The 27261-nt window shown below is 45.9% G+C and overlaps 1 protein-coding gene across 3 annotated transcripts; it reads right to left on the bottom strand.

Moving 5' to 3' along the window:
* Positions 1–1776: 1776 nt before the first annotated feature.
* GPR173 (G protein-coupled receptor 173) lies at positions 1777–25419 on the bottom strand. Of its 3 annotated transcripts, none has more exons than XM_040467086.1 (2): positions 24572–25419; positions 1777–4668 (listed from the first exon to the last, which is right to left on the bottom strand). In XM_040467086.1, exon 2 carries the CDS (start codon positions 4568–4570, stop codon positions 3449–3451), a length of 1122 nt encoding a protein of 373 aa, XP_040323020.1. In that variant the 5' UTR covers positions 4571–4668; positions 24572–25419; the 3' UTR covers positions 1777–3448. The 3 variants fall into 3 exon arrangements, with proteins under 3 accessions (XP_040323020.1, XP_040323019.1, XP_040323018.1); XM_040467085.1 differs by having other exon boundaries at positions 1778–7170; positions 24514–25418; XM_040467084.1 differs by having other exon boundaries at positions 1778–4668; positions 24514–25418.
* Between the last annotated feature and the right edge of the window lie 1842 nt (positions 25420–27261).

The following is a 27261-nucleotide window of genomic DNA, read 5'->3' as shown; positions in this document are numbered from 1 at the left end:
CGTGGCGTTTTCCATCTCTGCAAAATGACTCTAGAAATAATAATCACACACAAGAAGTAACTTTCTCTGCGTCATTAACATGATTGTGATTCCGTTCATCTGCTAGATTTTTCTAGGATTTTCTATCTTTTCGTCTGCTCAATACTTGCCCTCCTCCCAATCCTTTCCTCTCCCTTTACCCAGTGTATGCTTTTTTAAAATTGTATTTTAGATCTTTGGGGACCAGATGGATGGTCTTCAGTGAGGTAGGGTGGTAGGTTCTGGCTTTGGTCTGGGATTGGCATCAGGGGCCTGCTCTTCATTTTGTAACACTAACCAAATCACTGCCTTTCTCTGAGCTTCAGTTTCCTCTCCTCTAAATTAGAGATCCTTAAGAATTGTAGGAAACTGCCCATTGCAGCCTTTCTGTGGTAGCGGAAAATTGGAGGCAACCTGGAGACCCATCACCAGGGGAATGGATAAGAAAAATGTGATACATGTAGAAGATGGACCACTAGAATGAATTAGATCTACATACAGCAACAAGGCTGGATCTTTATAAAACAGAATGCTGAGTGAAAAGAGAAAGAGAACAAGATTTAAAGTACAATACTGTTTATGTAAATTAAAACACATAACAATACCATATATTTTTCACAGATACACATATATGTAAACAAATACATGAACGGTGAATTGGAAGGACATACATTAAATACACAAGAGTGGGTGTCTATGTGGGAGGGGGGATTGGATCAGGGATGAGTGATGAAAGGGATGAAACAAAACAAAAGAATAAAAGGGACTCACATGGACCAACAATGATATAGTGTGCCAAGAACTGAGGAGTATGGTCAACTCAATTCTGTGCACCTGAGAGAATAAGTAAATAAAGTATTTGAGTGCCCAGGTAGCAGGCTAGCTGGGTAGACTCCCAGGCTTGGCTTTCTTTATTCACTCCTAACATCCCTCCTCTGAATTTAGTCAAAGGTTACCAAAGTCCCAGCTGTATACAGTGGACTCTTCAGAAGGGCTCCCATCCCAGACTGAGCAGTCCCTCCAGAAGCCATTACTTTGTAGGGAGCATTTTCTAACCCCATTAGTTCACCCTCAAGTTTAATCCCCAATTCCCAGTCCCTATTTTCCATTGCAGTCCACTTTCAGGAACACTTCATTTGTGTTTTTGAGAGGAGACTGACCATGGAGTTGGAATGGTACCTGGGGGTTCCAGGCTTTGGGAAGAGATGGAGTTCTCAAGTATCCTGCCCCTGCTCCATGTTCACAGCCTGGGCCAAAGGAGGAAGATTTATGAAATGAGAGTCTACCCTCTTGCTGCATACATATGTACAGTTTTAAAATTCTATTCTCTGACCACTCAACCTCCTGCTGCAAGGACATACTCTAGTTTGTCTCCTTTCAGTTAGGTGCATATGTGTACGTGTGTGTGTTTGTGCCATATGTCTCCACATACAGGCATTTGCTCACATGTGTGCACCAGGCAGTGCTGCCTCCCCACACAGAGTCACACACAGTCTCACTTGACCATACCTCCCCATATGTGGTCATGCAGACAGGACACACACACACACACACACACACACACACACACACACACACACACTCACAGAGTCAGAAAGAGAAAACATCCAATATAGCATTGTTCTTTTCAGTTTTCCATTTACAAAATCCAATGGTGAATCCAGGCAGTTAGAAAAAAGAAATGGAGGAAAACCTTCCAGAATATACCCTATCTACTCCCACCCCTGTGGTCCCCCCCACCCCACTCCCTGGGAAAGGCACCCCCATCACTATCACTGAGAGAACAGGTACCCACCCCCACACCCACTCAGCCACTCTGGCCTGCCTTTCCAGAGCTGCTCCACAGCCAGGCTCATTAATGTCTCTCCTGCCTAGAGTGCCCTCCCCATTCCTCTTGGATCAAGGCTTCCCCAGTGCTGGGACTGTCTTGGGGGTAGGGAGGGAGCTTAGGACAAGGGCTTCTATCAGAAAGGGAAAAGGGTGTGGATAAATACAGATCTCTCCCTCCCCCAGGAAATGAGAGGGGGACAAAGAATCTGGGCAAGACCAGGCAAAGGAATGCCAGCTTGGCTCACCAGTTCCATAAGAACTGGCCATGATGTGAGTCCAGGGTGGACTCTGCCCTGGGAGGGAGGCTTGGGCTCTCCCACCTGAAGAATCTGGCTGTAGTCTGCTCCACTTTGGGTGGAAGGAAAAAAGGGGAGAAGGGCTGTTCAGGGGAAGGAATCTGGGGGCTGAGGGCCCAGAAGGCCAAGGGCTACCAAGAGGGGCAAGGCCCCTGAGGCTTCAAGGGGACAAAAAGAGGTCAGATAGGAATGGACTCAAGTCCACAATGCCTTGGAGCTTACACCATTATGCATTATACCAAGGCCACCCCCAACTTTTCATCTTCAGGATAATAGTATGAACCCAGGAGACAATTCTGGGGTTGAGTTCGGCTCTGACCCCAGGTGCTCGTTTCCAGTTACTCTGGGGAGTTTGGCTTTCTCCCTACACTTCCCTGGGGGAATGCTCCTACCCAGGGCACCCACATCAGCCCTAGTGGAGCTGTAGTGGATTTCCATCCTCAGGAAGAAGAGTTGGGGGCTGGGGATCCAGGAGGCAGCTCGAAAGAATGCAGCCAAGCTCAGATCTCTTCAACTCGAGGCGTGCAGCTCACATCCCATTCTTCACCTAGCCTGAGCCCATTCCAAGGGTCCTTCTCCCTCCCCTCCTGGATTCTTGAACAGATGCTCAAGAAACACTCAGGAGGTCTGGACATGGTGGGGAGGGAGAGGAAACCAGGCTTGGGACCAGGGTTAGCTTAAAACAACAATTGCACACAACGCAGCCATTAAACATCCCCGCTCCCTGGGGACCCAGAACCCCCTTTGATCCCTGTTGTCAGCAGATGAATTTCTCCCTAAAATCCAGGTCTTGCTAAAGGACTTGGAAGGAGAGGGTGCATGGGAGCAGAGGGGGCAATAAGAGCTCTGGAAGTCTATTTTACAGGACAAATTTCCCCCTTCTGGACAATGTCAGAAGGAGAGACATTAAAGCAAGAAAGCCTATCTCCTCAGCTGTTAGTAGAAAAACCTGCATTTTCAGTCTTACTTTCTTTTTCTGAATTGTCACTTCTGAGAGAGAGAGGAAAAGAGAGAGGAGAGAGAGGAGAGAGAGAGAGAGAGAGAGGAAATGACAGAGATTGTAGAAGTGGAGAATGAGGCAGCAGAGACAGGCCCCACAGAATTAGAAACACCTCTTTCCCAGTCCCCCACCCCGGTCTCCAACCCTGGGGAGGTGTTGGCAAAGGTGCCTAGATTCCGGGTGGTTCCAGGGGCTGGGGCTGGAGCTCAGAAAGAAAGGCTCCTGTAGGAGGCCCACCCTTCCCTTATTGTTGGCTCCAGCAAGGTAGCCATGACCTCCCTGCCTGTCTGCCTACCCGCCTGCTTCACATGACACAGTAGGGTTCTCTGGGAGCCGGGGCACCTCCTGTGCCCCAGCAGGGGGCGTGAGTCCTCAGGCACTTCTTGAGGTCCTTGTTGAGCAAGAAGCAGACTATCGGGTTGACGGCAGCCTGGGCGAAGCTCATCCAAACAGCGGTGGCCAGGTAACGGTGGGGCACGGCACAGGCTTTCACAAACACTCGCCAGTAGCAGGCCACGATGTAGGGTGACCAGAGGAGCAAGAAGAGCAGTGTGATCGCGTAGAACATACGGCCCAGCTGCTTTTCACCCTTGACCTCGTCCATGCCCAGCAGCCGCCGGCTGGCTGCGTGCCCATTCTGCCTGATACCCAGCAGGGTTGGTGGCATGGGCCCACGGCCAAACCCAGCGATCCAGTTGGCAGCAGCCTGGCCGGTGGCCCCAGGACCGTGGAATGTCCAGTTCTGGCTAATGGCTGGCACCATCTGCACTGGCTTCATCTTGCGGTGACGATACTCGAAGAGGAGCAGCTTGCCATAGACAGCATGTGTGGCTGCCATGAGCACAGCCAACATAAGCATGAAGCCCAGCGTGTCATTGGCCTTGAAGTAGCGATGCTCAAAGATGCACTGGTCCTCCTCACGGATAAACTTGTAGGTGCCCACATCAAAGACAGGTGGGAAGGCCATGGCCACAGACAGGGTCCAGGCCATGCAGATGACAGCTGCGCATGTCCAGAGTGTCATGCGCTTGGCGTAGAAGCGGTGGTGGGCGATGGCCATGTAGCGGGTGACGCTGATGCAGAACAGCATGAAGGCCGCATGGAAGCAAAAGAGCACAGCCATAAAGGCCACAATCTTGCAGCTGAGAGCACTGAAGGTCCATGAGGAGCCGTGGCGCACAGAAGCCAGCACAAAGGGGAAGCAGACGGCAGAGCGTATGCCGTCAGCCAGGCACAGGTCCAGCAGAAAGTAATAAGGAGCCTTGTGCAGGGCACGCTCCTTGAGCACCAGCAGGGACAAGATGGCATTGCCCGCCAGGCTTACGCACATGATCAGTCCCAACAGCACCAGCTTCACATAAGCTGATGCTGATGGTGGGGATAGTGCGCCGCTCACCTCTTGGGGCTCTCCAGTAGTGTTGGCCATACTGAAGGGGCAGGGGCTGCTCCCAGCCTTACAGGATCAGCCAGTCCGGTATTTGATGGGCCCTGGGGGACTCCATCAGTTGTCCTGCTGGGCTGCACCTGCAAATAGGGATAATGGGGAAGAGACAGACAGACAGAGATAGAGAGATGAGGGCAGGAGAGAGACAGAGAGAAAAACACAGAGGCACAGAGACAGAGCGAGAAAGGATAGAACAAAGAGAAAATGGTGACAAAGACATAAATAGATGCAAATTGAGACAGCAATGGGAGGGTGAGAGTGAGAAGACATAAGAAGAAACAGAACCAGAGAGACAGGGAAAGAGGGAAAGGAGAGATAGAGATAGAAATGGAGAGAGAGAGAGAGAGAGGGAGGGAGAGAGAAACACAAGAAAAAGAGACAGTGAGAAACAGGTGGAAAGGAGAGGTGAGGAAGAAACAGAAAGGGCAGTGTTAGTGGGTCTACATGGCCTCCACACTTACTCCCTGGCTGGTGTCAGGTTCTGGCCCTGGCCCACTGCTGCTCCTACCCCTTCATTGCTGGGCGGGGGGTGCTTCACCTCTCTGGCTTGTCCTCGGTTACCCGTTTCCTCCATTGGTAGTTCTGTGGGGCGGGGGTGTTGGTGCAGCTCTCCTCCCCCTTTGCAAGGCCCTAAGGTTATGTTCCTCAAACTATTTTTGACCTCTACCCATAGTAAGACATACATTTTATATCACAACCTGGTACACACACATGTGTGCACACAGAGCTGAACCAAAAGTTTCAGAAAACGGTACTGATCCTATATGTCACATACCCCATTAGTTCTACTCTATTTCATGACTTTTTGTGGATGTTGGTAGCCACTCATTAAATAGGCTTTTTTTATATATTCATGATCAGGAATGTGGTTAGCATGATCAAGGAAGAGTGGGAAGACCAGTGTGGTTGGAACAGGGCAGGCAAGGGAGACAGTGGTAGAAAGTGAGATCACAGAGGTGTCTGAGGTGTTTGGGGCCAGATTATATAGGGCTGTGGGCCATGACAAGGACTTAGGTTTTTATTTTAAGTCAGGTGGGGAGTATTGTGAATCTAAAGATGTGGGTATGCTTTTGTGCTTTCATTCATTGAAAAACGATTTATTGAGCATCTATTGTATGACAGGCACTGGGAGTACAGCTGTGAGTCAGATGGACAAGCGTCCCTGCCCTTATGAAGCTGATATTCTAGATAATAAAGAAGATACATAAGTGAAGTATAGTAGGTCAGATGATGGTAAGTTCCTTAAAAGAAAAGTAAAGGAGGGAAAGGGGATAGGAAGTGCTAGGGGTGGGGGAGGTATGCTTTTGGATGAAATGGAGAGCAAAGGCTTCACGGAGGTGTCATCTAAGCAAAGACTTAAAAGAGGCAAGAGAGTGAGCCATGTGGGTATTGGATGGAAGAGAAGTCCAGGCAGAGGGAACAGCCAGTGCAAAGGCCCTGAGGTGGGATTACATGTGGTATATTTGGGGAAGAGTAAGGAGGCCACTGTGCTTGGAACAGAGTGAGCGATCAGAAAGTAGTAGGAGGTGAAGTCAGAAAAGTGGTGAGGCCAGATCACGTAGGCCATTGTGAGGACCTTGACTTTTACTCTGAGTGATATGGGAGCCATGGGAACAAAAGCAAGATGTGATGACTCAGGATTGCACAGCATCCCCCGTGCTGCTGGGAGGAGCACACACCATGTGGGGCAAAGGTGGAACTGGGGAGAGTACACAGGAGGCTCCTGCAGTAATTCAGGTGAGAAATGATAGCACTCCATGCCCCTTGCCCTGCTTTATTTTTCTTTCTAGAATTTATCTCTTCTAGCGCACTATATAACTTACTTTCAAAATTCGGTTTATTATCCACCTCTCCCTGTTAGAAGAAAAGCTCCACAAGGGCAGGGATTAGAGATTCACATGCTCTTCTCCAGAAGAGCAGTACATAGCACATGGTAGACCCTGAGTTAAAGGCTTTCAAATCAGTTAATTGGCTGAGGGACTAAATGGGCTGGTGGCTCAAGGAAGGCTGCCTGAAGGCACCCAGGTAGGATAAGCTGAAAGAGCACTTTGGCCAATACAAGGGTGGGAGGGCATGGGCAAAGCTTGCGCGGGGGTGGGGGGCAGGGGGGGACCAGGGGGACTCCTGGTGTGTGCGAGCTGGAGGCAGGGGGAGAGGGAGTGTTATAAGGTAATATGGCAGGTGCCAGAGGGAAGGTAGCAAGGCAACCTGGGAAGAAGCTGAGGAAGCTCAGAACTACTGTTGGGGCTGGGATGGGCTGGAGGTTGGGGGCTACGGGGCTGAATGGAACCTCTCTACCCTCCCTTCCTGGGAAAAAAGTCACCCCTCTGTACTGTTTCCCAGCTCACTCCAACCTGGCCTGCCACAGCCACCTTGGGCCAAGCTTTTTTGATGACACCCCAAAGTCTCAGACATGGTGCCAATAGGCCATGAGAAGGTGCCAGGGCAGGGGCTTGGGAGAAATGGATTTGGTGGACCCCCTCTCAGCTGCTCAAAGCCTGATAGCTCCCACAGAACTGTGGACTAGCTGACAACTGAGTGTGTGTAAATGTGCACAAACATACACACACACACTCCTTAGCCTTGAGGGGAAGCAGGGGGAAAGCATTAAAGACAGAAAGAGATTGAATGTAGAAGAGAGACACACAGAAAGTGACAGAGGAGAGAGGTTTGTGTGAGAGAGGGACAGAGACATATGAGGGAGAAGGGGAGAAATAAACAGAGAAAGGGGAGCGAGCCTTACACACAAACAGGAAGAGATAGAAATAGAGACAGAAAGGGGAAGAAGAGTGAGAAAAAAGACACAAAGACACACACAGAAACAGAGACAGTACAAGAGACAGAAAAGGAAGAGAAAAAGAGGCAGGAAAATAGAGAATGAAAGAGAGAGAGTGAGAAGGAGGGAGAGAAAGAAAAATGAGAGACAAAAGGAGATAGGGAAGGAGGGAGAGAGAAAGAGAGACAGAGAGATAAGAGAGAGATGCCAGGAAAGAGAGAGAACAATATAGAGACATAGAGACAGGGGTTGAGACAGAGACAGAGATAGAGATAGAAGCAGAAACAAAGATGGAGATAGAGAAAGGGAGACACAGAGAAACACACTAAGATTGAGAAGGTGGATACTTTGTAGTCCAGAGTCTCAGTGAAAACAAAAACAAACGCTAAAATGAAACAACACAAAACAATAGCAGCAAACAAACAAAACCCTAGTGTTGCCTAGAAAGCTGGGGCGATTCTACAGGTGAGGAGAGGTTTCTTCTGAGCAGACTGGCAGCCACAGCCTGGACCCATCCTGGGCTAAAAACAGTGCATGCACACAAACACATTCGCACCTGCTCGTGCCCAGACACCCTCAGAAAGTTACGCAGACACCTACACACACGCTCACACGGACACATAGCCTACTGCTATGGAGACCTACAGACAGCAACCAGCTCACACATACGGACCTTGCCCCTCCCATACTCGCACACAGTACATCTGATGCTGCCTCCTTCCCACAGGCACTGAATACCCCTGTCTAAACACCAGTGCTCCGTCTTCAACAAAGGCATTACTGCCCCCTAGGGGACATTTTGGAAATTTGTAAGAGCATTTTTGGTGGCCACAATGCTGACGTGTAGGATGTCCTTCCAACATTTAGGGGTCCAGACAAGGAGGCTGGCCATCCAGTGATCTATGGGGCAGTCCCACACAGCCAGCATACATCCTGAATCCCCTAGACTTTATACTTGTAATGAGCTGAACCTTGAATCTAACTGTATTTCACATATAAATACAAAATCCCCCTAATTTAATATACCCTAAATTCTCCAGGAATATAGCTGTCAAGTAAATCCAGAGGTGACTGCACTTTGTTTTGGGGAGCACTTTCTTTGAGTTGTTCACTATTTCAGAAAATCTCACCCCTAGGCCTTTGCCTGTCATTTTCCTGCACTTTGGGCATGGGGCAGCCTCTGAGTTTTCCCCTCCCAAACCCATGTTTACTCACAAGACATTACAAGCCTCTAACTACCTTATTGAATTTCCTGCGGAGTGCCATGCCCAAACATTTACATATTGAAATACAAATTATTTTCTTATAAATTACTTCCCTTTTACTTATTTATTTGTATTAGTTAATACAATATGCATATTGCATAAAATACTATATGGATTTTCTTTTGAAATTATATGTGCAAAGACTATATTATCTAAGAACTTCATGTCCATATAGTAAAGGGGTGTTACAAAATACGTGTTACATACAAGAGAGTGTTAGGTATGAGAGGGCTCAGAATTGCTCATATACACAGATACACACACACCACACACACACACATGTGCAATGGCCCATAAACCCACAATTATAACTCCCCTAACACACACACACACACACACACACACACACACACACACACATGAACATTCAAATCCCGACAGATAGATACACATATGCAAACCCATTCACACATTGTTCAAATCCTCTCACACACTCAAACTTTTGTGACACAGGCATGTATACAGTGGCATTCCTATATCATCACATACAAACACTGTTACACATGTTAACATTCAAAGTCATTTACATAGGCCACCATACTCACATGCACTTGAACCCTCCCACATGCATACACACATATAAACACACACAGGCATGTACACACAGACAGAATCCCCCTTAAATATCCACAGAAATATTTGCATAGAGAAAAAAATAGACAAGCAAAAAACTGCTCATATATACACACATATACATACTCTAACACACAGAGGCCGATTGATCCAAACCTTTTCACACAGATTAGGCATACTCACCAAAACAGACATGTACATCTTGGCACATGTACACACAGCTACCCATTCATGTACACCCTCACTAATGCAGAGAAGTATACCAGCTCCAACACACACACACACACACACACACACCCCTCTTTGCAATATGCAACCACAACCAACCACAAAGAGAAAAACCACCCGTGTATACAAACACACTCTTGCACACACAGGGATGTGTACACACACAAGCATGCTCACATTACTTGATATATATACCCTGCAACAGATGTACACCCAGAGAAAACCCACACATGTTTCCTTCAGACACAGGTGGAAACATTAGCAGAGCTACTTGGCTGGTGGGTACCTGCCACAGCAGGGAGCCAGAGCAAGAAGCCCTCTAGAGGTTCAAAGGGAAATTGTAAATGTTTGGATCACTTCCTATTGAAACATCCCAGATAATCTGATTATTACTTTGATTGCCACCCTGGTTCATCGGTGAGGTTTTTTGGTTTGGCCTATACATGTACAGCGGTTTTTTTTCTTTTTAATTTGGCCTCATTTATTTTTCCACAACTTTTTTTCTACAAAAATAGTTGTATGATTGTTGCTGTTATTATTATTATATAGTATAATGTATTCCTAAGGGAATATAATTGTTTTTGTTAATTGCCTTGATTGCTGCTTCTTCATAAACTTTTTTTCCCTTCTAGAACATTTCAGATATAAAAACGTAGAAAGAATCCTGTAATGAACTTCAGTGCACCCATCACCCAGATTCACCAATGATCAACTCTCAGGGTCTTGTTTTGCCTATAAACTCATCCATTTCCAGAGTACTCTGAAGCATATCTATCATACCATTCATCCATAAGTATTTCTAAAAGGACTCTTTTAAAGACATTACAACAATATAATTTTTATTATCTCTTGGTTCATTTACTGACTTACTTGTGACTGGTTTTTAATATTAAAAGTTAGCCAAATCTGATTCTTGGTGGGATTTCATAATTAATTTTTACCTTTTGCTTTTAGGTAAAAATATTTGTCAATAAATAAATAAAGACCAACTGTAGTTGAGTTGAATTGATTCATTAAAGGGAAAGCAAGGCCTTTATTCAAGGATTTGTTTACAGAGTGCTGCTCTTTTAACAGCGCAAAAGACCTCAAGTTTCTCTTTTAAAAAAATAGGTTTTCAGGGGTGCCTGAGTGGTTCAGGCTGAGCGTCTGACTTCGGCTGAGGTCATCATCTCATGGATTGTGGGTTTGAGCCCCGTGTTGGGCTCTGAGCTGTCTGCACAGAGCCCAGAACCTGCTTCAGATTCTGTGTCTCCCTCTCTCTCTCTCTGCCCTTCCCCCGCTCATACTCTGCGTACGTGTCTCTCTCTCTCAAAAAATAAATAAACATTAAAAATTTTAAAAAAGATTTAAAAATAGGTTTTCAGAAGTTACAAAGATCTGATGGCCCCTTCAATACTTTATATTCAAGTAGATTTAATTTTTAAGATACTTCTTTTCCCATCAAAATGGACTTTTTGATTAAAGCTGGAAAATCAGGAGACTCACAAGACAAACACAGTCTTCCCTCAAAAAAATCTAGGCTGTCCCTAATTTGAGCAGTTTAATGAGGATTGTTTCAAATTTGGATTCAGCTGCCAAATAAGCCCTCTCTAGGGAGGCAAACCATAAGAGACTCTTTAAAAACTGAGAATAAACTGAGAGTTGATGGGGAGTGGGAGGGAGGGGAAAGTGGGTGATGGGCATTGAGAAGGGCACCTGTTGGGATGAGCACTGGGTGTTGTATGGAAACCAATTTGACAATAAGTTTCATATTAAAAAACAAAACAAAACAAATAAGCCCTCTCTTCCTCAACCTAAATGTCCAATTTGTGTGGGAAAGTTATCAAAAGAAACTTCATTTCCCAGTAGGGTATGTCAGTCAACTGGCCACAAAACACTATCACACAGAGGAATATTTGGAGTTTTTAAAGCATCTCAAAGTGCAAATTAAGAAACCTGGCTCTTTTATGGGATGGGTTATAACATCCTTAGATAGAGCTCAACCAGCTAGTGACAGGGTTGCAGGATTAACAAGTAAAGCTAAGGTGCTCCTCTCAGTACAATCTCACATGTTAGCAATCTGCCAGAAAATTGTCCACACCACATTTGGGACCAATGAGGTAAAAAGAATAAGAAAGGGGTCATTTTCAATTATTGCTATTAGGAGATATAGTGATGGTGGGTCAAAGGACATTGAAATGACACTAACCCAGAAGATTGTTGAATCAAAAGTGTTTTTCATTTTACATTGAGGAGTCTCTACATGTTGATTAATTGTGCTCAGTTCATAGTACTAGTCAGAAAACCTGAAGAGAAATGCAAGAAGCACCAAAATAAACTAAGGTTGAAATATTCAAAGTGATACATGAGTATTTTGAAATACTGTGGAAACTCTACATTAGTCCATAAACTGATGCTGCTGAGATGGCATGAAATTTGCATTGGGAATTTGTTCTGAAAATGCCGAGATTCATGCACCAAGGAGCACCCCCCTATCAAAGTTTGCCTGTAGGTCTGATTTCCACAGTAAATGATGGTAGGTGGGTTTGATTAAATCCAAAGCACTACCCACCTGTGTGTTGGGTTTCTGTGAAGTTTTGATATCAGTACATTTATCTCTATTGTTCTAAACCTAAGTGTATAAGGATTTTGTAAAAGATTTATGAGCTAAAAGAAAATTTTCAGCATTTTTTTTGTGAATGATTCTCATTTGCCGATTTGATGCTTACTTGTTCCAAGACAGCATGGTATTGGCACAAAAACAGACACATAGACCAATGGAATAGAATAGGGACTCCATAATTGGACCCACAAAAGTATGGCCAACTAATCTTTGACAAAGCAGGAAAGAATATCCAATGGAAAAAAGACAGTCTCTTTAACAAATGGTGTGGGGAGAGCTGGAGAGCAACATGCAGAAGGTTGAAACTAGACCACTTTCTCACACCATTCACAAAAATAAACTCAAAATGGATAAAGGACCTGAATGTGAGACAGGAAACCATCAAAACCCTAGAGGAGAAAGCAGGAAAAAAAAACCCTCCGACCTCAGCCGCAGCAATTTCTTACTTGACACATCCCCAAAGGCAAGGGAATTAAAAGCAAAAATGAACTATTGGGACCTCATCAAGATAAAAAGCTTCTGCACTGCAAAGGAAACAATCAACAAAACTAAAAGGCAACCAACAGAATGGGAAAAGATATTTGCAAATGACATATCGGACAAAGGGCTAGTATCCAAAGTCTATAAGAGCTCACCAAACTCCACACCCAAAAAACAAATAATCCAGTGAAGAAATGGGCAGAAAACATGAATAAACACTTCTCTGAAGGAGACATCCAGATGGCCAACAGGCACATGAAAAGATGCTCAACGTCACTCCTCATCACGGAAATACAAATCAAAACCACACTCAGATATCACCTCACGCCCGTCAGAGTGCTAAAATGAACAAATCAGGAGACTATAGATGCTGGCGAGGATGTGGAGAAATGGGAACTCTCTTGCACTGTTGGTGGGAATGCAAACTGGTAGAGCCGCTCCGGAAAACAGTGTGGAGGTTCCTCAAAAAATTAAAAAGAGACCTACCCTATGACCCAGCAATAGCACTGCTAGGAATTTACCCCAGGGCTACAGGAGTGCTGATGCATAGGGGCACTTGTACCCCAATGTTTATAGCAGCACTTTCAACAATAGCCAAATTATGGAAAGAGCCTAAATGTCCATCAATTGATAAATGGACAAAGAAATTGTGGTTTATATACACAATGGAATACTACGTGGCAATGAGAAAGAATGCAATCTGGCCTTTTGTAGCAATGTGGATGGAACTGGAGAGTGTGATGCTAAGTGAAATAAGTCATACAGAGAAAGACAGATACCATATGTTTTCACTCCTATGTGGATCCTGAGAAAGTTAACAGAAGACCATGGGGGAGGGGAAGGAAAAAAGAGTTAGGGAGAGAGCCAAACCATAAGAGACTTAAAAACAGAATAAACTGAGGGTTGATGGGGAGTGGTAGGGAGGGGAGGGTGGGTGATGGGCATTGAGGAGGGCACGTGTTGGGAGGAACACTGGGAAACCAATTTGAAACCAATTTGAAAATAAATTTCATATTAAAAAAAAAAAAAAATATATATATATATATATATATGAAAGTATACTGTTAAGGTTTATGGATTCAAAGCCAAACTTCAACTTAGAAGAAGTGAGGTCATGTGTGGTTCCTTGGGTGATATTTAGTTGGTGTTATTAAGTTGAATATTAAAGACTTATTAAGATGAGTAGAGCAATGTCTGTGTCTCCTTAGGGTAAAAGCTTCTTCAATTATTTTGAAATACTCAAAATGAAAATTTTTTGTTGGATTCAAAATCCATGTGCATTTTTTTTATTTTAGAGAGAGAGCGCACGCAAGTGGGGGAGAGGGGCAGAGGGAGAGAGATAGAATCTTAAGCAGGCTCCATGCTCAACATGGAGCCCCATACAGGGCTGCATCCCACGACCCTGGGATCATGACCTAAGCTGAAATCAAGAATTGGATGCTCAGGGGCCCCTGGGTAGCTCAGTCGGTTGAGCGACCCACTCTTGATTTCGGCTCAGGTGGTGATTTCACGGTTCCTGGGATTGAGCTCCACATTAGGGCAGAGCCTGCTTGGGATTCTCTCTCTGCCTCTCTCTCTGCCCCTCCCCCACAATGCACATTTGCACTTGTGCGTGCTCTCTCTCAAAATAAATAAACTTAAAAAAAAAGAGTCAGATGCTCAACCAACTGAGCCACTCAGGCGCCCCTAATGTGCATTCATTACAAGAGTTTCAACATCACATTTGACTGAAAGAAAAGAAAGAGGTGTTAGATTTAAAGAAGGTTCCTATCTTTGAAGTACAAAATTCAAAGACTATAATTATCCAAGTTCTGATTATTGAGGAGAAAGAAGCTTTAACCAGTAAAAAACAAAAAAACAATGATCATTTGCTGCCACCTACACATGCAAGCAATTTCCTGTTGATGGTGACTACCAAGAGACAGAAGAGATTATTAGCTATTTCAGCAGAGAACCTGGGTAACCTGGGTCTCTCTGCCTGGCCATGGCAAAAACAAGTGAGTTAGAAAGGGAGGTGAAACAGGCACAAACAAGCAGTTAGTTGTTGCATTTCTTAAGAAAGGTTGGTAAGGTGTGAAAGCTTCAGAGAAACCAAAATGGTACCTGATGACCCCAAAGCTGATGCCTTTAAGGTGAGCTTTGATGACCCACAGAATCATGCAGCTATGTTTCACACATTCAAGCTAATTACTGAAGTCATCAGGGCAAAGTGTGCCTACACAACCTCCATGGAATAGATCTTACCTTCAACAATAGGCTTTCCAAGACCATGAAGTGGCAGGTCATGATATAAGTTTATATCCATGTCAGAACTACTAATGGTTACTTGTTTCGTTTGTTTTGTTTGCGTTTTTATCAAGAAACATGATTACTTGATGTAGAAGATCTATGCTCAGCACAAACTGATTTACCAAATCATGATGAAAATGTCCATAAATGAGTCAGATTACCATAAAATAAATAAAAGCAGTCATGATCAAAGGCTCAGAGGTGGGCATGAATGTTGACCACCGCAAATATGCATGAGTGAATAAAAGTTATATTTCTAGAAGTGAGCTCGTGTGCTGTGAAAAATTCCTGAAAAGATGTCATTTGAATTCAATATTTAATAACTCCCTCAAAACTTTGCATTTTTGTTATCCTTATCACAATTTGTGTAACATAAATAAAATCTATGGAATTTCTTTTCACCAAACCCCAGTACCCCTAAATCCTCTTCAGTTTACTCCAATGTGTCATATGGATAGTCCCCTTCTCCATGTGCCAGGTTGGGCATGCCCTAAGACATTCACATCTAGTCACAATGCATAGACCCACTAGCACACATGGACAGATATGTGCACACAGGCACATGTGTACATGGAGATTCAAATTTGCACTCACATCCAGACTTACATCAGCTGATAAGCACAATCAGGTGCATTTGTATATGTACACACACACACACACACACACACACACACACACACACCTCCTCTTCTACACAGAAAGTTAGGCATGTGTGTAGGTACCCATCTAACAGCAAATTATGCAAAGATATAAAAAAACACACAAACATACACGTACACACATACACACAGATAACCACCCTTCAACAGAAATGGAGGCCTAGGCAGAGAAAAATTCACCATACACATGGGCACATGCAGACACATACACATACAAACCAAATCATACGGGCCTACATGCTTTCAGATACAATCATGCATATGCATAGACATAAGAACTGGCATTCTGACACAGGTTAAGTCCTATTCACATCCTATAGATCCAGGCCCTCCCCTACCCCCAGGATCTTACATTAAGAGATTAAAATCCACTGTTTTATACAAACCTTGCCCTGGTACACATACATTATACACACAGTACCGACACTCTCACACATACAGGCACACTGCTCAGATTCACTGCTACACACACAGAGGCAGGCATATACAGAGCAATGCAGACTCACACACACACAGCCATGTAGCCACCGATGCTTATAAACACAGCCAGACACAAACCCTCAGATGCACACACCCATTCACACCTATGCATTCACTTATACAACACAAATACATACATCCTATTACATGGCCATATGGGCACAAATCCTTTATACACACATATCATCATATATAAACCTGGATACTAACCTTCCTACATGTATAGGCACAACAGAGATTCACACGTACACATTTACATCCTGACTAGTACAAACCTGTTTACATATTCAGATAAAAACACACACAGGGCACCTGGGTGGTTCAGTCAGTTAACCATCCCACTTCGGCTCAGCTCATGATCTCACAGTTTGTGAGTTCAAGCCCCACATCAGGCTCTGCGCTGACAGTGTGGAGACTACTTGGGATTCTCTCTCTCTCCCTCTCTCTCTCTGCCCCTCCTCCACTTGTGCTCTCTCTCTCTCTCTTAAAATAAATAAACTTTAAAATACACATACACATGCTCATATATGCAGCATACCAGCAATGCAGGTAACACCTGAACTCACATGGACACACATCATCACAGATACAGATATATGCATTCATTCACCCAGATGTACACTGGGAAATACACATGCATGGCCAAACCCCTTCCATTGACCTCCTAGACACACACTTCCTTTCTCATATGCTTATGGTTTTATATACACAATGGGACACATATAAATATAAAGCCAGTTTTATGTACAAACACATTCTCACATACACAGGATCCACTCACTCTCTTACACATACACATGAACACAAATAATGTAGCAAATATGCACATAGAAACTACTCCATTGCACTTGCTGATGGGCACATACTGTTACTTACACACCAGGCACATACAATAATTATAGTACTATGTAACACCTGATATAGCACAGAGGCCTCATTATGTGCCAGGCACTGTCCTAAGCACTTTTCAAATATTAACTCATCTGATCCTCACCCTATGAGATAGATACTATTATTACCCCTACTTTACAAATACGAAACTGGGGCTTAGTTGAGATTAGGTGACTTGCCCAAAGCCCCACAGCTAATAAATGACAGAACCAAGATGCAAATCTAGAGCCTACCTCCAGAGACCTTGCGGATCTAACTTACAGGGAGAAACACACTCACCTCACACACACATACAGATACACACCACTCTAGCACAAACACATGCACACACAAGCCACGTACCAACATATGTGGGTACCAATAGCCACACACATGTAAGCACATACATACTCACATTTACACTCTACCAGAGACATATATGCCCTAGGAAATATATACACATTCCCACACATACCCACAATCACACACCCCACCCAGACACACCCACACTATCAAACACACAAAACACCCTGTTATACCACCTACACACCATCTGGACAAATCCACACTCACATGCAGATACACCAACATTCTCAGATATGTTCCCCGCCCAAATACACACAAACACTCTCACACACACTATCCAGATATACCCACATGCCCACACCCCCACCCAGATACACTCACACACCCCACCCAGATTCACCTATATCCTCTCGTTCACATACCACCCAGATATACCCTATCCATCTCTCATATACCAGCCAGAGAGAAGCCCACACTCCTTTACTTAGATACACACACAACCACACCCCAACACAGATACGTGCACACTCTCTTTCTTATACACACCATTCAGACACACCCACCTTCACACACATAGCCAATACTGATACAGCCACATTCTCTCACACACATCCCATCTAAACACACCCATCCTCATACACACCCACCTCAAACACACCTACATTCCACAGGCACTCCACCCAACAACAGCCACACTTCTGCAAACTCCCAACTCAGTACACCCACACTCTCATGTGCAACATTCAAATATATTCAAATCCATAGACACTCCCAACCTAGAGCCCTCATATTTGACCCAGGCACACCTACTATCTTCTTCACACATGGTATCAAGGCACACACCCACAATGACACACACACCATTCACAGACACTACACTTACACACAGCCAACCCAGATACTCACACTCACAAATTCCCAGCCTAAGTATGTTCACACACACAGCACCTACACATTATCCAGAGACACCTGCTCACACACAAATCTTATACGTATACACCCATTATTTTCTCATGTTCTCTCCCTCTTTCTCTCTCTCTCACACACAGCAAATAGATCCACTCACAAAGCCCCACCCAGATACATCCACCCCCTGATACATATGTATACACCATCCAGATTCATCACAAGTGGACCATCGAGATTGTCTCTCTCTCTCTCTCTCTCTCTCTCTCACACACACACACACACACACACACACACACACACACACACAACTAGATACATTCCACTACAATCTAGACACGTCTGCATTCACACAAGCGCGCACACACACACACACACATCCCACCCAGATATATTCAACTCTTACACATGCCATCCAGGTATACCATCTCAGACACTCCACTACCCAGATACATCCATACTTTCATCCCCTCCACACCAGTCAGATGCACTAACAGTCAGATGCACCAAACGCACTTTCCACCCAGATATGCCCCCCAAACTCTCTTACACACCCCATCCAGTTATACCCACACTCACACACGTCCAAGTACATCCATACCCAGATACACAACCAAAGCTCTTACAACACACCACCTAGAGATACTACGCACTCCACCACCCAAACACACCTGTGCTTTCACCCACCCACCATTTAGGTACACTCATATTCAAACACACTCCACCCAAACTATACCCACACACTATCTAACACAGAGCCCAAATGTACCACTATGCTCTCTCTCACACACCATCCAGATATACCCACATCTCACACACACAACATTCAGACACACCCACTCACACTCCCCAACCCAGGTAAACCCAAACACTTACAACCTATCCAGATACACCTACACATTTCTCCCACCAGATACTTCCATACTGTCATATCCCTACCATACTCAGAAACACCTGCATACTCTTTTACACATACACACAATCCAGATTCCCCTCTATTCATCACCATCATCCAGAATACCCACACTCCACACATACAATGCAGATATACCCATACTCTCTCTCACACACTATACACACATCTCATCCACATACACTCCCACACACCAACCATAGATACTTCCCAATTATATGTATACTCACATACACCCCCATCATCACCCAGATGTGCCCAAATTCTCCCCCCCCCACACATACACACCATCTAGATATATTCCATCGCACACTTCCATTGCCTAATAGACTTGTATGCTCACCCACCTACACACTATCCAGATATACCCATATTTAAATGCTCCTACCCCAATACACCCATACTCCTTCATGCACAGTCTACCCAGAAACACCCACACTTTCACAGATACATCTACACTATAAAACACATACATCATCCAAACACCCCCTCACTCTCTTGCGCCAGCCAGATACACCCGTACACACATACTCCTCAAAAACACACATCCTCACACATATTCCCACTCCCACTCATACCATACCCAATACATATCATACCACCCCCATACCCAAACTCTCACCCATACCATCCTCCACCCAAACAGGCTGATGTTCTCATAACACCTCACAAACACACCATCTACATAAACCCGCACTCACACTCACCCCTCCCAAATACAGCCAAATTTCTCACATACGTATTTTTCCCAGAAACACCCAGAGTCTCTTACATACACAGAACCCAGATCCCTTCTCTCTCTCTCTCTTTCTTTTTCATTCTCTTACCAAATATACTACCTTCTACACACACACACACACACACACACACACACACACACACACACCACTCTACCTAGATATACCTTTACTTATACATACACATTGACATCTAGATTTCTGCCTTGATGGCATAATTTGGGTGCTCTCTGTGAAAACCATTTACCAACCTTAGACACTACACAATGCCATTTTGTTCTGGGCCTTCAATGGTGGGGGGATGGGAAGGGAGGTCTTTGTGTTTCAAGAAATCCTTTTCTAAAAGGTCACAAGGTCCCCTTTCCTAAGAGGACTTCAGTCCTTAGGAGGACATCAGCCATGATTGGTTCCCACATCTTGAGTGTGAATGATGACAGGAATTATCCTGAGACACCTCCCCCCCACAAAAACCCAGCATATGGTCAAGGCCAAAGAGGCCCCAGAAGAGGGTCATGGATTGCTTAGGTGTTATAGCTTGCCATCCTGTAGGATGTCTACACAGAGCCAGCTATGGTCTAGCAGGGTGCCACTGACTCTTAGACATGCACATAAACACATGCTGGGGTGTACACACAGCATCACACAGACTCTTAAGTACCCTCCTTTATCACTCTTTCAGTGATTAGGCCTATCTGGGTAAGCCCAAGGCCAAATCTCTCTCACACACACATACCATCAGACAGGCACATGCACAAATACCTACACTTATCCCTACACATAGGCACACTCGCATTGCTCTTGGTCCCACATGTGCATTTCCATTTAATCTCAAACACAGGCATACATGCATGGCATATATTTCCATGACATAACACCCATGAAGGACATACATTCACTCACAAACACAGGTGTACACACAGGCATACTTTCACATGTCCACAGATGGACACACTCTACATCATACCCAGCGAGACAATGAAGAAACAGGACACACAGAAGTGAGCTCCCAAATATATATACACACACACACCCAGACATGACCACATAAGCATTTTCACACATGAGGGTTCACTCAAGCATTCACATGAGGGTGTACTCACACATAAACACCCAGATGTGCACATGCTTGTCAGTGAGATGATGTATTCACATACAGACATTCTAACACACATAGACATATACACACAACTGGGCATGTATGCCTGTGAGCATATTCACATATACATAGACATGTACATCATTCATTCCTATATGCACACAACCAGACACAGAGACACAAATGTACTTACAAAATACACTCACACAATCACAATAAGATATGTACACCATGTACATTCCCACATGTCTATACACCCATATGAGAAGCTATGCAAACAAAAGAAGATCCATTTATACTTATATTCTTGGACAGACTTGGACACAAAGGTCTGTTCACACACATGTGCACATGGAAGAACAGTCAGATATTCTTACATGCTTGTATATCTGCACAAGAAGAACTGATAACACTTTTCACACACAAGCTCAAACATATTTATAGACCAAGAGGGCATGCACATACATTCACTTACACTGTTCTAGAACATATGTTCTGGAATAAACACAAATACACATACACAAATAATTAGAACTACACAAAGTCGTACATCCATATACCTGTACAGACTGGCACACACAGGCATATTCACACAAACACACTTAGAGGTGGCAAATATACAGACATGTTCACTCAAATGCACACACAGCCATATGTTCACAGGTAGTAGCATATACTCACACATATACACTCCCAGTCACTCACAGGCACATCCATACTCACGCAGTCACACTTGCACTCAGAAATTCAAACAAAACACATATTGAGATATATGCACCAAGTATTATGAAATGTAGTTACTCATGCATACCACAATCAGACTCGCATTCACACATAACAGTGTACCCACAAACACACATAGACATGTACACAAATACATTCATTCACTTATGCACATAGCCTTTTGTGCATATACACACAGGCACAGACCTCCCCCTACCACAGCCATACCCATATACATGATCAAATGTGTACACATGGGGATACCCACAATATATTTTCATGCACAAAACATGTATTCACACACTCCCCTCTACCCACACAATTAGTTCTTTTACTCATGTGATGATCTACACTAACATTCCCCTAATCAGATGTGGACCCACAGGCCTGTCTACAGACGATATGTACTCAAAACACACACACAGACATACACATAATCCAAAATGCTGGAGAATCCACATGGGCATTAACACACAGACCAACTCATATATATACATGACAGATACACCCACACAGAGGCATGTTCACACATAAATACTCTCCCATACATGCATGGACACACACACACATGCCCGTATACTCATAAACACACCGTTTAGATACACCTACACTCATATGCACACATAGGCACACACACCAATATACACAGATACAGCTAGACATTCACCTAATTCAGTATGCATACCCAGGCATTCTGAAACCCTCATACTCATATGCATATAATTAGACATGTACATTCAAAGACAAATTGATACCACAAACATACACAACTAGACATTCAACAGGCCTGTTGGCTCACAGAAACATTCTCACTCAGCCTCATAATCAAACATGCCCATTTGCTCACCCAGACCTGCAAAGTCATACCCACTCCCCTGTACACACACAAGCCTACCCAGACATTCACACACTTGCACATACCATCATGTGGCCTGCTCACATACAGGCTCCCATATATCCACAATGCCCATGAACAGATACACAGACACACAGACTGCACACAGTTACACATATATACCCACTCTCAGATCCAGATGCCTCTAAACCACAGTCTGGGTACTCTCTCTTCCAAATTCTTCTTCAGAAAAGTCTACTCCATACCCCAAAGCCCCACCCCTCCCTACCCTCACCATGGGGTCTTCTGGGTCTCAGACTTTCCCCCCCTCCTACTCCTCCCCTGGCCTTAAAGACCTTCCTCCAGCCACCCACCCCTCACGCAATGTCCCACCACATCTCTATGCCCAGAAACCAGCCAGGAGACCCCACTGTCCCCCTCCAACCCAGTCTAGGCTCTAGACTAGGGTCCCTGGGACCCGTCCCCCACAGGTCTAGCTGCTGCATGGGCCACACCCCAGTTCTACCTGAAGCCCTGCCATCTCAGAAGCTTCAGCCTTGTCTCCAGGCCCTGCCAACCACTGACCACAGGCCAAACTCTTGCCAAGTCTCCCCTCAACAGGGAGATGCCTACATCACCAAGGCCAGGAATGCTGCAGGCTGCAAGCCAGGCCTCTGCTAGCTCATGGGGGCTCAAGCCTGTGTGTGTGTGTGTGTGTGTGTGTGTGTGTGTATGTCTGTGTGTGTGTCTGTGTGTGTGTCTGTGTGTGCACACACACGCACGCGCGTGCAAGGGGGCAAGTGCAGGGAAAGGAGACTGGAGTGGAGTAGGGGTGGAAGGCTCTGCCCATAGCCACCACTCATCACTCCCTACAAAGAAAGAGTGACAACACTGAGCTGCTCCTGCCTCCCCTCCACTTCCCAACCCCCATTTGCCTACCTGCTGTCCTCCCTAGATCTCTGCCAAGACCCTGGAGAAGAGGGGCCAGTCCCTCCTCCAAATAATCATTAACAATATTAATCATGAATAATCAGCGATATTGACCATGAGCTTTGCTGATACTGCTTCAGGGCCACTTCTATGCACATCCTTTATTTGCATGCACCAACTCATCTAGTCACTACACACACCCATGATGGGAGGGTCACCAGTCTCTTTGGCGGATGAGAAAACTGAGGTTCAATAAGTGGCACGCTTTCACTACAGTTGCAGAGCTAGTAGTTGGGGGAAGTGTCCCTGGAGAATCCATGTTCTTCATGCACTAGGCTTCCCTGCCCCTTCAGACGTAGGGACCACCGGCCACACTGTGCACAAGACCATAAGATCTGGGGGTCCCAGATACAACATGGGCATCTGAAGCAGAGATAGCCTTCGGTGAAGGCTGGGGCCCACACTGTGGCCCCTGCAGGTTGTGTGGCATGGTCCTTGCCCCCACAGAGCCACCAGGCAGCCTAGGGCCTGGACGTGCTTCCCACCCCCACCTCACTTTCCCTACCAGCTAGGAATCACAGCAATATCTTCAGTGGTGAGTGAGCAAAAGTCTGTGCTACCTGTGGGGAGAGACTGGGGAAAGTAGAAAGGAAGGAAAGCCGGGAGAGAGGAAAGAAGGAAAGGAGGGGGGGTGGTGGTCTGGGCTGGGATCAGCTTCTCTGTCATGTCTACCCACCTGCCTGTTCACACACACAGACAGAAATGCACACACCCTGCATGCAGGCTAAAGAACCTGGAGGAGAGTGGAGGAGGAGGGAGAGGGAGATGGAGAGGGAGAGGAGGCAGCCGCAGGAGGCTGAGCCTGCCCAGGGTGCAGGCATTGAGGAGAGCACTGCCAGGCTCCCAGGCATGCCTTCCACAGCTAGCACACAAGGGGACATTAACACAGCCTCATGCCCCAAAGCGACCATCATGATAAAAACAGACCCCATGTGGGGAGTGGGGAAACAGGTGGTAGTTCCCTTTCTCATGGGACATTTGGGATTGGGGAAGATGGAGATGGCTAGAGGACTCTCCAGGCTTGGGTGTCCAAGTAGTCCTTGTGATGGAACGGGGATGGGGGCGGGGGAGACACACTAACAGAGTCAGAGAGAGAGACAGAGAGCATGGCAGTGATGGAGACTCTGAAATATGTGTGGGGAGACAGAAGAGAAGTCTCAGCCCCTCATCCTTGCTGGAGGGATGCTGACTACTTACCTGGGCTCTCTCAGCAGGGCTGTCTTGGAATCCAGGGAGGGGGCTCAAGCTGTCTCACCCAGGATAAATCACAGCCCAGGCCACATTGTGGGACCCTCAGATGTGTCCTCAGTGATGTGGCGGCCAGTGACACTCCTGCTTCTGTTGCCGTGGATACAGCGGCCGGGCTGGTCTAAAACGCAGACATCAGGGGAAGCAGGCACCGAAGGGGTGCACTGGGCAGGGCTGGGGGCATTAGGGAACACCAAGTGGGCAGCACACAGCCTTGGGGTGCCCAGCCAGCTGGCAGGTGAAGGTCCAGGCAGGTGCTTCCCCCACTACCATTCCCACCCCCATCTTCATGCCACCTCCAAGCTGGGAGGGGGACCAGCGCTGGCCCCTGCTACCCGTCTGCCCGCCTGGCTGCCGGTTCCCCCCTCCCCCCACCCCGTCTGCCTGCTGGCCGCCGCCTTTTGTCCTCAGAAGACACGGTCCCCGCGGGGCCTCTGCCAAGCTTGTAGCAGATGCTCAGGGGCCGGGGCTCCTCTCTGGGAGTACTCTGGCCATGGCCTGGGAGAGCCCCAGGTTGGGGGGCTCTCGTCCATGCTCACCCCGCTCCACAGGCCTGGCGGGGATGGGGAAGAGGTGCAGGTCCACAGCCAGAGGCAGCAGCAGAGGTGGTGTTGGGGAGGGGATGGACGCCAGAAAGAGGGGGTGGGGTGGAGAGAGAGGCTGGCCAGATAGCTGTGTCCCGGGTTTTAGATCCGGGTTGAGGAGAGTGGCTCAGAGCATCCAAGGGGGGGGGGGGTCCTGATGCAAAACGGGGGCACCACGGGCCTGCCGGAGGGATGCTCCTGACTTGGCAACCACCCCAGCTCACACAGATCCGGGTCCCAAGAATTTGGGGACACCCGGCCTGGATGGGACATCAGTGGGGAGCCCAGGGCTTTAAGCTGGACCCCATCCGGCCTGTCTGTCCCCCCTCTCCTCGATTTGCACGGTCCCTGCTTCAGGGGCGGGCGGGGGAGGAAGGCAGGCCGGGAGGGAGCGGGAGGGAAGGAGGGAGGCTGAGCAGGCAGGGAGACTCCCAGCCGCCAGCCTGGTCCTCCCTGGGGCGGGGCGGGGCGCGGTGGGGGCTGGAGAGGCTGGGGAGCTGCAGGCTGCTGGCTGGCGGACTAGGTGGGGACGCTGGCATGGCAGCTGTGCTGCCCGGACAATAGCTGGCTGGGGAAGTCAGACTCCGGCTTTTCTGAGATGCTTGAGGGAGGCAGGCGTGGACGTGGGGAGAGGCGGCCAAAGGGCTGCTGAGAGAGCAACTCACCTGGGCTACAAGTGCAGAGGAGGCAAGGGTACGGGTCCGGGGTCGGATCTGGGCTGAGAGGTCATATGGAAGTTTCTCAAAAGCTTTCGGATGGAGGGGAGGGGGCGGGGAATGCTTAGAGCTCTGCGAGGTAGAGCTCATAACCTCATTCGGAATGGGTTGTGTGAGGATTTTCCCAGCAAGGCCTGTGGGCTGGTGGTGGGAGAGGGGCAGGGAGCCCTGCTCAGCTCTGAACAGCCCCTCTCAGGACACCTCCCTTGTCACTCCTACTTTCTCTGTGCCAGTAGACAGGCACACACTCATAATTAAGGCCGTGTTCCAGGACAGCAGAAGGGGACAGGTGAGGAACCCTAGTAGGCAGAGATTTTAAGACAAGGAAAAAATATTTCTGTCCTGAATGGATTCAATTGGGACCAAATGATGCCATAGTGGTTCGCTAATTCATAGCATTCCAAAACTCCGACTCTCTTGATATAAGCAATTTTCTTTTCTTTGTTTCCTTCTCTCATCCATTGGCTCACTCATTTCTTAAACATGGCTTTGTGCTAAGCCCCTGGTGGGCACTGGAGATACAGGTGGATCAGACTTGCTCCCTGTCCTTAGGAAACCCTTGCTGTGCTACCAGACTGTGGTCCTGCAACCCACTTGCATCTGAATCCCCAGGAGAGCTTGTGAAATGTGGATCTCCAGATTTACTTCCCAGAAATACTAATCCAGGAGGTTTGAGATGAGGCTCCAAAATCTGTATTTTATCAAAGTTGGTTCTTTGAAAAAACTAGAAAAAATGATAAAGCGCTAACACTGATTTGGAAAAAATATATAGAAGGCACATAACTAGTATCAGGAGTAAAAGGAGGAAGCACAATTTGGGTCACAGATACATTAAAATATAAGATAGTATTATGAAGAACTTTATACCAAAAAATTTGAAAATTTTGATAAATGGGAAAATTCCTGGAAAAATACAATTCACTAAAACTCACACAAGAAAACAGCTTAAATGTAAAATATCCTGTAACTATTAAATAATTGAATTTATAATTAAAAAGCTTTTCACAATCTTCCAGACCCAGAGACTGCCAATGGTGAATTCTACAAAATATTTAAAGACAAAATGCACCAATTTTCTAATTTTACACAAATTCCTTCAGGAAATTGGAGACAAATTGTATGATCATTTCAATATATACAAAAAAAGCATCATGACAAAGTTTACCAAGAATATAAGGGAAATTCTCTAATTTAATATATGTCATCTACAAAAAACCTATAGCAAATATCATACCTAATGGGAGATGTTGAATGCTTTCCATCTAAGATTGGGAATGAGATAAGGATGCCCATCATAACTACTTTTATTCAAATTGTACTGAAGTCCTGGCTAGTGCACTAAAGTAAAATAAATAAATAAATAAATAAATAAATAAATACATACATAAGGGTTAGAA

The sequence above is a fragment of the Herpailurus yagouaroundi genome, unplaced genomic scaffold (genome assembly GCF_014898765.1).
Source record: "Herpailurus yagouaroundi ecotype Mexico unplaced genomic scaffold, PumYag 67189, whole genome shotgun sequence".
In the NCBI taxonomy this organism is placed as follows: Eukaryota; Metazoa; Chordata; class Mammalia; order Carnivora; family Felidae; genus Herpailurus; species Herpailurus yagouaroundi.
This window is presented reverse-complemented; position numbering and strand designations above follow the sequence as displayed.